At 50.5% G+C, this 10363-nt stretch overlaps 1 protein-coding gene across 1 annotated transcript in view; it reads right to left on the bottom strand.

The window, feature by feature from the left end:
• The window catches only part of LOC116538335 (TSSK6-activating co-chaperone protein), a 48569-nt gene that overhangs the window by 9387 nt on the left and 28819 nt on the right, over positions 1–10363 (bottom strand). Inside the window, exon 1 of the mRNA XM_032260639.1 lies at positions 8591–8853. Within this exon, the coding sequence (XP_032116530.1) occupies positions 8591–8777 (187 nt within the window). The 5' untranslated portion in view covers positions 8778–8853. Of the gene's footprint in view, positions 1–8590 lie in introns of the transcript that reaches the window.

The raw sequence follows: 10363 nt of genomic DNA, 5'->3' as shown, positions 1-10363 counted from the left end.
GCGCCATTGCACTCCAGCCTGGGTTCAGGCAATTCTCCTGCCTCAGCCTCCTGAGTAGCTGGGATTACAGGCACGCGCCACCATGCCCAGCTAATTTTTTTGTATTTTTAGTAGAGACGGGGTTTCACCATGTTGACCAGGATGGTCTCGATCTCTTGACCTCATGATCCACCCGCCTCGGCCTCCCAAAGTGCTGGGATTACAGGCTTGAGCCACCGCGCCCGGCTAAACTGTTAACAGAGATGACGTTGGAGAAAAGGGGTCAAAGGATGAAGGGACAAGGGTGCCTTGTCGCACAACTTCAATGCAAATGATGCCCCCTGGAGTTGTGCAACACGGTGACCCTGGGAAGGAGGGTTCTACTTTTTAGTTTCTTTCTATGGTTTGAATATTTTAACTTTTTTTTTTTTTAATGTGGATTAAACATCTCAGGAAGTCATGCTTTCTAGATTAATTACTTGAAATTTTTAAAGAGTCAATGAGGTTTATGGGCAGGAAGATTTGGGGCCTTTTCTGTTTGGTTTCTATTCTGTACCACTCTGCATGAAAAGCTAAAGCGGTAAGAATAATAGGTAAGGCTGGGTGCAGTGGCTCACACCTGTAATCCCAGTGCTTTGGAGGCTGAGGGGTGAAGACTGCTTGAGGTCAGGAGGTTAAGACCAGCCTGGGCAACATGGTGGAGCCCCCCTCCCCACCAATCTGTATAAAATAATAATCATAATCAGCTTGGCATGGTGGCAGGGAAGCAGAAGGATCACTTGGACTCAGGGGTTTGAGGCTATAGTGAGCTATGATCACATCACTGCACTCCAGCCTGGGTGACAGAGTGAGACCCCATCTCTAAAAAATAGTAACATACAGTAACATTGAAAATGAGCTAAATGCAAACAATTTGCTTTGGCGATTAGCTTGTTCTGTAACTGCCCCCCTCCCATCTATTTGTAAACTTGTAAATAAGATTTAAATCAACCTAGTCCGATGCTCAGCCCGACCATCTGGTCCTGTTTTCTTTGTCTTGCGCTATATACTATGTATATAGTAATACCGTGCTATATTTTTTACCTTAATCAAGAAACACCAGAGAAAGCGTGTCATGAGCACTGTAATTGCATTTGTTATAAATAGGTTACTGAGAAATGAGCTATTATCACCCTAAATCCCAATTTTAGAGCTTCGCGTGAACACTTTGTTTCTTTTTTTTAGACAGTCTCGCTCTGTCACCCAGGCTAGAGTGCAGGGTGCAACTGCAACGTCCATCTCCCAGGTTCAAGCGATTCTTGTGCCTCAGCCTCCCCAGTATGTGGGATTATAGGCATGTATCACCCCACCCAGATAATTTTTGTACTTTTAGTACAGACAGGGTTTTACCATATTGGCCAGGCTGGTCTTGAACTCCTAACCTCAAGTGATCCGTCCACCTCGGCCTCCCAAAGTGTTGGGATTACAGGCATGAGCCACGGCACCCAGCCGTGAAAAATTTCTCTTAGAACTTAGTGCTAGGAAATGTTACTTCCCCCAGGAACCAGTCTGCTTTCCCACCTTCAGGCAGCCGAGGTGCTGAGCACCATGGACCGGGCTCTGGGAAGGTAGTTGTCATCAAGGCAGCCACAGTCTGTGCTCTCACAGAGCAAAGAAGACAGACATGGAAGAGTGAAAGAGCTGCACGTGTGAGGCTCCCTGGGCTGCCTGGAGCTCAGTTTCACTGGAATCACAGCTGTACAGCTGTAGGCCCCGTATGTGGTTCATTGTGTATGTTCTGCTTCTCTGCTTTGCTTTTCTTATACACATGTTTTGTTTGTAAATGACTTCAAATCAAGAGGTTGATACTAAAGAAAACAGGACAGACTCATGTTTATGCCTGTAAGCCCAGCACTTTGGGAGGCTGAGGCAGGCGGATCACAATGTCAAGAGATTGAGACCATCCTGGCCAACATGGTGAATCCCAGTCTCTACTAAAAATACAAAAATTAGCTGGGCATGGTGGCATGCGTCTGTAGTCCCAGCTACTCAGGAGGCTGAGGCAGGAGAATTGCTTGAATCTGGGAGGCGGAGGTTGCAGCAAGCCGAGATCACATCACTGCACGCCAGCCTAGACCACAAGAGCGAAACTCCGTCTCAAAAAAAAAAAAAAAAAGAAAGAAAGAAATTAGAGGTCTGCAGCTGCCAGCCCTAGGGTTGGGACACTAAATGTCCCCAACCCTGCACTGCTTCTCCTGACCTCCCCACTTCCCAAATCACCCAGATCTTAAAACAGTAACAGATGAATGGATAAAGAAAATGTGGTGTATGTACACAAAAGAATATTATTCAGCCATAAAAAGGAATGGAATCCTGTCATTCATGGCAACATGGATGGAACTGGAGGAAACTGTGAGTGAAATAAGCAGGGAGAGCAGCAGGCGGCTTTGGAGGGCTCTATCTTCTCTCCAGTCAAAGGTGCATGGGGCTGGGCACAGTGGTTCATGCAGTAATCCCAGCACTTTGGGAGGCCAAGATTAGAGGACTGCTTGAAGGCAGGAGTTTGAGACCAGCCTGGGCAATGTTCTCACTCATATGTGGAAGCTAAAAAAAAAGTTGCTCTCCACTGGGCAAGGTGGCTCACGCCTGCAATCCCAGCACTTTGGGAGGCCGAGGCTGGCGGATCACCTGAGGCCGGAAGATCACGACCAGCCTGACCAATGTGGTGAAACCCCATCTCTGCTAAAAATACAAAACTAGCCAGGTGGTGTTGTGAACCTATAGTTCCAGCTACTCAGGAGGCTGAAGCAGGAGAATCACTTGAACCCGGGAGGCGGAGGTTGTAGTGAGCCAAGATAGCGCCACTGCACTCCAGCCTGGGCAATAAGAGCAAAACTCTGTCTCAAAAAAAAAAAAAAAGAAAAGTTGCTCTCATAGGAGTAAAAAGTAGAACAAAGGACAATAAAGACAGAAGAGTAGAGGGAAGGGAATAGGGAGAGATTGTTAAAGATATAAAATGACAGCTAATTACATCTAAGATAGAAGGATAAGTTCTAGTGTTCTTTACCCAGCGATCCCCAAACTTTTTGGCACCAGGAACTGGTTTCCTGGAAGATAATTTTTCCACAAATGGTTGAGGGGCGGGGGGGTGGCTTTGGGATGATACTGTTTCATCTCAGATCATCAGACATTAGATTCTCATAAGGAGTACACAGCCTTGATCCCTCCCGTGCAGAGTTCACAATAGGGTTCAGGCTCCCATGAGAATCTAATGCCCTGCGATCTGACAGGAGGCGGAGCTCTGGCAGTGATATTCACTCGTCTCCTGCTGTGTGGCCCTGTCCTCACCGGCCAAGAGTCTGGGGACCCTATAGCACTGTAGAGTGACTGTAGTTAACAATAATACATTATGGCCGGGTGTGGTGGCTCAAGCCTGTAATCCCAGCACTTTGGGAGGCCGAGGCGGGTGGATCACGAGGTCAACAGATCGAGACCATCCTGGTCAACATGGTGAAACCCCGTCTCTACTAAAAATACAAAAAATTAGCTGGGCATGGTGGTGCGTGCCTGTAATCCCAGCTACTCAGGAGGCTGAGGCAGGAGAATTGCCTGAACCCAGGAGGCGGAGGTTGCGGTGAGCCGAGATCGCGCCATTGCACTCCAGCCTGGGTAACATAAGTGAAACTCCGTCTCAAAAAAAAAAACAAAAAAACAAAAAAAACAATAATACATTATATCATTTCAAATGGGAGGAGGATACTGAATGTTCCTAACACAAATAAATAATAAACGTTTGAGATGATGGGGAAAAAAAAATAGAGAGGGAGAGGCATCACTTAAAGCTCAGCCTGCACCCTAAGTTCTTTCAGCCTCACTGCCTGGCTCCTTTTCCCGTTGCGCAAACAGTGAAGAGAATCCATGTCTGTTCTGGTGCTCAAGGACAGCCAGATAACGAAGGGCGCTGGGTCAAAGAACTCCTGACCATTACATGCAAAACCTCTCCAGAACTTGTCTTGTGTGGTGTTAGTGTTTATGTCTCCCACCCCAGCTTTGTTTGGAATCAAAACTCAAGGCTCTGGCCTTTCAACTGGAGTCTGAACATCAAGAAATCTCCTTCTCTGGGAACATTCCACAATAAGAAATTCTTTTTAGGCTCTGAGAGGTGAGGGCTGTTCCAGCTGGAGGCGGAGGAAGAAAAGGCAAGCTCTCAACATCCCCTTTAGAGGATGCTTGTGAGGGTGAGACAGAGTGTGATGCCCACCCCATCCCGCCTCACCCCCACCAAACCTATGCACTATTTTATTTTAATTATTATTTTTTGAGATGGAGTGTCGCTCTGTCGCCCAGGCTGGAGTGCAGTGGTGCGATCTCTGCTCATTGCAACCTCCGCCTCCTGGGTTGAAGTGATTCTCCTGCCTCAGCCTCCTAAGTAGCTGGGATTACAGGCACCCGCCACTATGCCCAGCTAATTTTTGTATTTTTAGTAGAGACAGGATTTCACCATGTTGGTCAGGCTGGTCTTGAACTCCTGACCTCGTGATTCACCTCAGCCTCCCAAAGTGCTGGGATTACAGGTGTGAGCCACCACACCCGGCCACTTTTTTATTTTTTGAGACAGTCTTGCTCTATTGCCCAAGCTTGAGCGCAGTGGTGCCATTACCGCTCACTGCAGCCTCACCCTCCTGGGCTCAAGCTATCTCTCCTCATCAGCCTCCCGAGTAGCTGGGACTATTAGTGCTTGTTACCACATTCAGCTAATTTTTTTTATTTTTAATAGTGAGAAGGTCTCACTTTGTTTGTTGCCCAGGCTGGTCTCAAACTCCTGGCTTCAAGCAGTCCTCTAACCTCAGCCTCCCAAAGTGCTGGTGTTACTGCATGAACCACTGTGCCCAGCCCCAGGTACCTTTGATTGGAGAGAAGATGGAGCCCTCCAAAGCCGCCTGCTGCTCTCCCTGCTCCCCTTGCTGCCTCTCCGCACCCCTGCTAGACAGCTCCTGGACCAGACAAGATGATGGGAGAGGACAGCTGTTAAAGCTGGGGCTCTGGCATCTAGCAGAGCTCGATTTAAATTCCAAGTCTGGGCCTGGCGAGGTGACTCACGCCCATAATCCCAGCACTTTTGGAGGCCGAGGCGGGCGGATCACCTGAGGTCAGGAGTTCAACACTAGCCTGGCCAACATGGTGAAAGCTTGTTTCTACTAAAAAATACAAAAAAATTAGCTGAGCATGGTGGCGGGCGCCTGTAATCCCAGCTACTCAGGAGGCTGAGGCAGGAGAATTGCTTGAACCCAGGAGTGAGCCGAGATCACGCCATTGCGGACTGGCCTGGGCAAGAAGAGTGAAACTCTGTCTCAAATTAATTAATTAATTTCAGGTCTGGCCTCGAGTGGTGGGTCATGCCTGTAATCCAAGCACTTTGTGAGGCTGAGGCAGGAGGACTGTTTGAACCTGGGAGGTCGAGGCTACAGTGAACCGTGATCACGCCTCTGCACTCCAGCCTGGGCAACGGAGTGAGACCCTGTTTCAATTAATCAATTCCTGGTCTCCATGCCTCCTTCTGACCCTACGACCTTGGACAAGCCTCTGAGCCTGATTTCTCATCTGTAAAGTATGGATATAAAATATGATAAGCAAGAAGAAGCAGGGGGAGCTGGGGAGGCTATCTCCCCCAACCTCCCCACCATCCATCCCCCCTGCCTGGTCCTGGTCACATCCCTCATCCCCCGCTTCTTCCAAGAAGATCCTGATTCCATCAATCCTAAATCCCTCTCTCTGCAAGTAAGGTCTCTGAGATGTATTAAAAAAGAACTGGTCCACATTTTTTCAGAATACTTCTCATGTTTGCTTCTGTGGCCCTTTAGCTCTGGCTGTTTGTTATTTTTCCATCACTTGCTTTCTGGAACAAGAGGCTTGTAGTGTAGGGGAAAGGCCACAGACTGGGAATCGAGAGACCTGGTTCTAGCCTGGCTCCTTCCATAACTTGCTGTGTGACTTGGCCAGGTCACATGACCTCTCTGGCTCTCTCTCTCTCTCTCTCTCTCTCTCTCTCTGTCAGCATCTGAAGGGGTGAACCAGACCGGCTCTCAGCGCCCTTCCAGCAGAGAAAACAGACGGACCCGCAGATTAGCCATGTTGTGGCATTGGCCAGTCCTGGAGCTCAACGACAGCCACACAACTCCCTTTCATCTCCCGAATCAAAGGGCAGTGGCCACACCTCCCTCTGGCCCTGACCCCTTCGCTTGGACACAGGGACAGGTGAGGACCCGGCTCATCAAAGTCCCAGGCTCTAGGGACCTCGCACCTCCCTCCTCCCCAACCTTCCCCCACAACAGTATCCAAGTCCACAGGAATGGAAATCTAGGGCAGAAAAAGAGGTAGGAATCCCACCTCTTCTATCCCTCTCATAGCAATTCAGGGACAAAATGCTGTCTGTCCAAGGGGAGCCCACCATTGCCGCACAGGGGCAAGAGGCTGGACACCAGGGAAGACTTTTTATAAGGAGGGCTTCGAGGGGAAGCAAGTCAGGGGTTCATGGCAAGCAGCCAGGTCAGACCCTTACATAACAGCTTACTTCTCTTAGACTCTCGACTGTTCCCTCCCAACTCCCTACCCTTCTTTTTCAGCCAGGGCTGTGGATGAAATACGGGGAGGGAGGAGCTGTAGCCTCTTCTGCCTAGGGTGGGTCACTTATCCTTGCGCCAGAAGTCCAAGTTTCCACCTCACCCTCTATATCCTCAGCCTTTTGAACTTCATATTGTTGGGTCTAGAACAGGGTGAGGTGGGGATAGCCTGCCATCAGCTCTGCATACAGAAAGTCAGATAACAGGGCCTGGCACAGTGGCTCATGCCTGTCATCCCAGCACTTCGGGAGGCCGAGGCGGGTGGATCACCTGAGGTCAGGAGTTTGAGACCAGCCTGGCCAACATGGTGAAACCCTGTCTCTACTAAAAATACAAAAATTAGCTGGGCATGGTGGCAGGTGCCCCTCATTCTAGCTACTTGGGAGGCTGAGGCAAGAGAATCACTTGAACCCTGGAGATGGAGGTTGTGGTGAGCCGAGATGGCACCATTGCACTCCAGTCTGGGCAGCAGAGTGAGACTTCAACTCAAAAAAAAAAAAAAAAAAGAAAGAAAGAAAAAAAGAAAGAAGGAAAAGAAAGAAAAGGAAAAAGAAAGAAAGAAGGAAAGAAAAGAAAAGGTAAGAACAGCTTGAAATTTTTAATAGGAGATTTTCATACTCAGGACTTGTTTGAATGTATCTCCTTCAAACTGAGGCATCCTTTTTCCCCTTGCTCAGATGGGGAAAACTGAGGCTTGGAGATACCTGCCCAAGCATTTGTGATAAATTCTGGGAGATCTGGTGCTGTTGGTCCCAGCTGCCTAGGGCCTGAATTACAAGGCAGGGGCCCCAACTTTGAAGGTGGGGCTCTGTTCCCATGGGGCTGAGGGTGGGGGTGGGAGGTTAACTCTCTCTATCTCTCTCTCTCTCTCTCTCTCTGTTGAAACTTGTCAGCAGGCAGGTGACTTGTGAGGCAAAAAGCTTAGGATGCCTAAGTTCTAGTTCTAGCTCTGTCACTCACATGATGGGTGATCGTGAACAACTCACAATCCCGCTGAGACTCAGCTTCCCCCTCTGTGAAATGGGCTAATGAACCTGCCATGCTTCCTCCCAGGTCTGGGGGCTGCTGCTCCATGATTAGCAGGTACAGGGTCCCTCATTTTCTTTCTTTTTCTTTCCTTTTTTTTTTTTTGAAATGGCGTCTCACTCTGTCGTTACCCAGGCTGGAGTGCAGTGGTGCGATCTTGGCTCACTGCAACCTCCACTTCCCGGGTTCAAGTGATTCTCCTGCCTCAGCCTCCCAAGTAGCTGGGATTACAGTTGCCCACCACCACGCCTGGGTAATTTTTGTGTTTTTAGTACAGATGGGGTTTCACCATGTTGGCCAGGCTGGTCTCGAATTCCTGACCTCAGGTGATCCACCCGCCTCAGCCTCCCAAAATGCTGGGATTACAGGTGTGAGCCACTGTGAATGGCCGGTTGCCTCACTTCTCTTTGTCTCTGAAACGATCAGCTTTGAGGGACTGGGAAAGAAATTCCTGATCCTACCTGGTCTTGGCTGCCTACATATGTGGGCGATTCATACCTAACACTTGCCATTATGGCCTCTCGCACCCCCACTCCTACCTTCCCTGCTCAGCAGGATTCTCTTTCCCATGCTCAGGGTGGAGCCCCTAGAAAAGGCAGTCCCTGGGAAAGTCTGGGAGAGCCCAGCAAAACCCAATTAGGTCAACTGGGAGATGGCTAAAGCTGGGGCTCTAGATCTGGCTTCGAATCCTAACTCTCCCACTTGTGACTGTGTGACTCTGAATCAGCCACTTCATCAAGCCTCAGTTTCCCCACCTTTGTCTATCTCATAGACTAAGTGAGATAATGCGTATATACCAACACGGTACCCTGGATCATAGCAGGCACTAGTGAAAGGGTGCGATTTTAAACCCAGAGCCCCTCCACCTCAGAGCCAGAGGGCTGCCCAGCTAGATGCGGGCACCCAAATGCTCCCTCCCAAGACACCGGAGGGTCTTTGCAAAGCTTGGGGTCTTCGCTTCCCGCGCGCCCTAACCCCGCACTCACTTGGGTAGCGAAAGTAAAATTCACTGTCCGCATTACTGTGGTTGCCCCGGTGCCAGACGGAAGCGTCGGTTTCGTGGTTGTAGCGGACGAAGACAGCAAAGAGGACAGCGGTGGCTCCCTGGAGGAAGAGGCACAGCAGGGGCAGCTGCAGTCGCCGGCTCGCGGAGCGGCTGGGAGACCCCGCCATGGCTGTGGGCTGCGATCTCCGCTGGCGCCCGCAGGTTCTGGCAAGCAATCCCCGGCAACCAAGCAGGTTTCGCGGAGCCCCGCCCACGGAGGCCCCGCCCACGGAGGCCCCACCCTCACCTGCCGCAGGCCCAGGGCCCCGGGGGACAGAAGCCGGGCGTCGGGGGTCCTGGACCCTTGGCCCGAGGTGGGGCAAGGATTTGGAGGAAGGGAGTCGCACAATCCTGGCGCTGACCGTGGCATTGTTCCTGTGCCAGGTCCTTGGAAGGGACCCTGGAAAGGCGCCGTGTGTTCTGCCCTGCTAGGGCACAGCTGTGAGACCTGGGTGTGAGAGAACCCGCATCCTCATACATGATGTTACTTTAGAGTGTCTCCCAAAGAATAAGTGGCCCTTAAAGACCCTGGTCTGGGCTGGCTGTGGTGGCTCACGCCTGTAATCCCAGCACTTTGGGAGGCCGGGGCGGGCAGATCACCTGAGGTCAGGAGTTTTAGACCAGCCTCACCAATATGGATAAACCCCGTCTCTACTAAAAAAAATACAAAATTAGCCGGTCGTGGTGGCGCATGCTTGTAATCCCAGCTACTAGGGAGGCTGAGGCGGGAGAATCACTTGAACCTGGGAGGCAGATGTTTCGGTGATGTGAGATGTGCCATTGTACTCCAGCCTGGGAGACAAGAGCAAAACTCCATCTCAGAAAAAAAAAAAAAAGTTAGCTGGGTGTGGTCTGGCCCCCCTGGAGTTAAAACTAGAGGGGGTTGGGGGTTACTCAATCTTTCTTTTCCTTACTGAATAGCAGAGATGGAGAACAGAGATAAACAGTGCTCTCCACGCACTGATGATTAACCAGGCTCGGGTCTGGGCCCCTGCAGTGGAGTCCCTTAGACCGTTCCAAGCCTCCTCCCCTTCCCACCCCCAATCTATATCACACCACAGAGAAGTAGGCTGGGCAGGGGCCACACTGACACACAGGTTCCCTGCATGCCCAGTGTGGATGTGAGAGGGCCTGGGCTGCCTCTGCAGCTGGAGCCGAGGGAGGCTGGATGCAGGGAGGGCTTCTCAGTTCCAAGTCCAGAGTTCCTTATTACAAAAGCAAGACTGGCATCCACTGGGGAACCTGGTGGACAGACATGAAGGAGACAGACATTTATTGAACCCTTACTGTGAGGCAGGCTTTAGAGATGAACCAGATAGCCCCTCCCTCCAGGAACCACTGTCTGGTGTGGAGACAGACACTTAGGAGGAAATTTGATTACCAGTGGGATAAGCGAACAACCCGGTCAAGAACAGAAACTAGAGGGATCCAGGAGGAGGGACTGCAGAAGCCCCAGGGGTAGGGGTGAGGGAGGAGACTGAGATGGAGAATTGCTTCTTGAGAAAGTAATGAATGTGTGAAGGTGATCTGGAAGGACAACCTATGAATTGGGCAAGTGAAGAAAGAAGAGGAGACATTACGGGAAGTGGGACTGGCCGAGCACAGTGGCTCACACCTGTAATCTCAGCACTTTGGGAGGCCAAGGTGGGCGGATCACCTGAGGTCAGGAGTTCAAGACCAGCCTGACCAACATGGAGAAACCTCCGTCTCTTCT

Source organism: Sapajus apella, unplaced genomic scaffold (assembly GCF_009761245.1).
Source record: "Sapajus apella isolate SASKATOON/1434 unplaced genomic scaffold, GSC_monkey_1.0 scaffold119, whole genome shotgun sequence".
NCBI classification, from domain to species: Eukaryota; Metazoa; Chordata; class Mammalia; order Primates; family Cebidae; genus Sapajus; species Sapajus apella.
The sequence above is the reverse complement of the archived record's forward strand: the minus strand, read 5'-3'. Positions and strand labels throughout refer to the sequence as shown.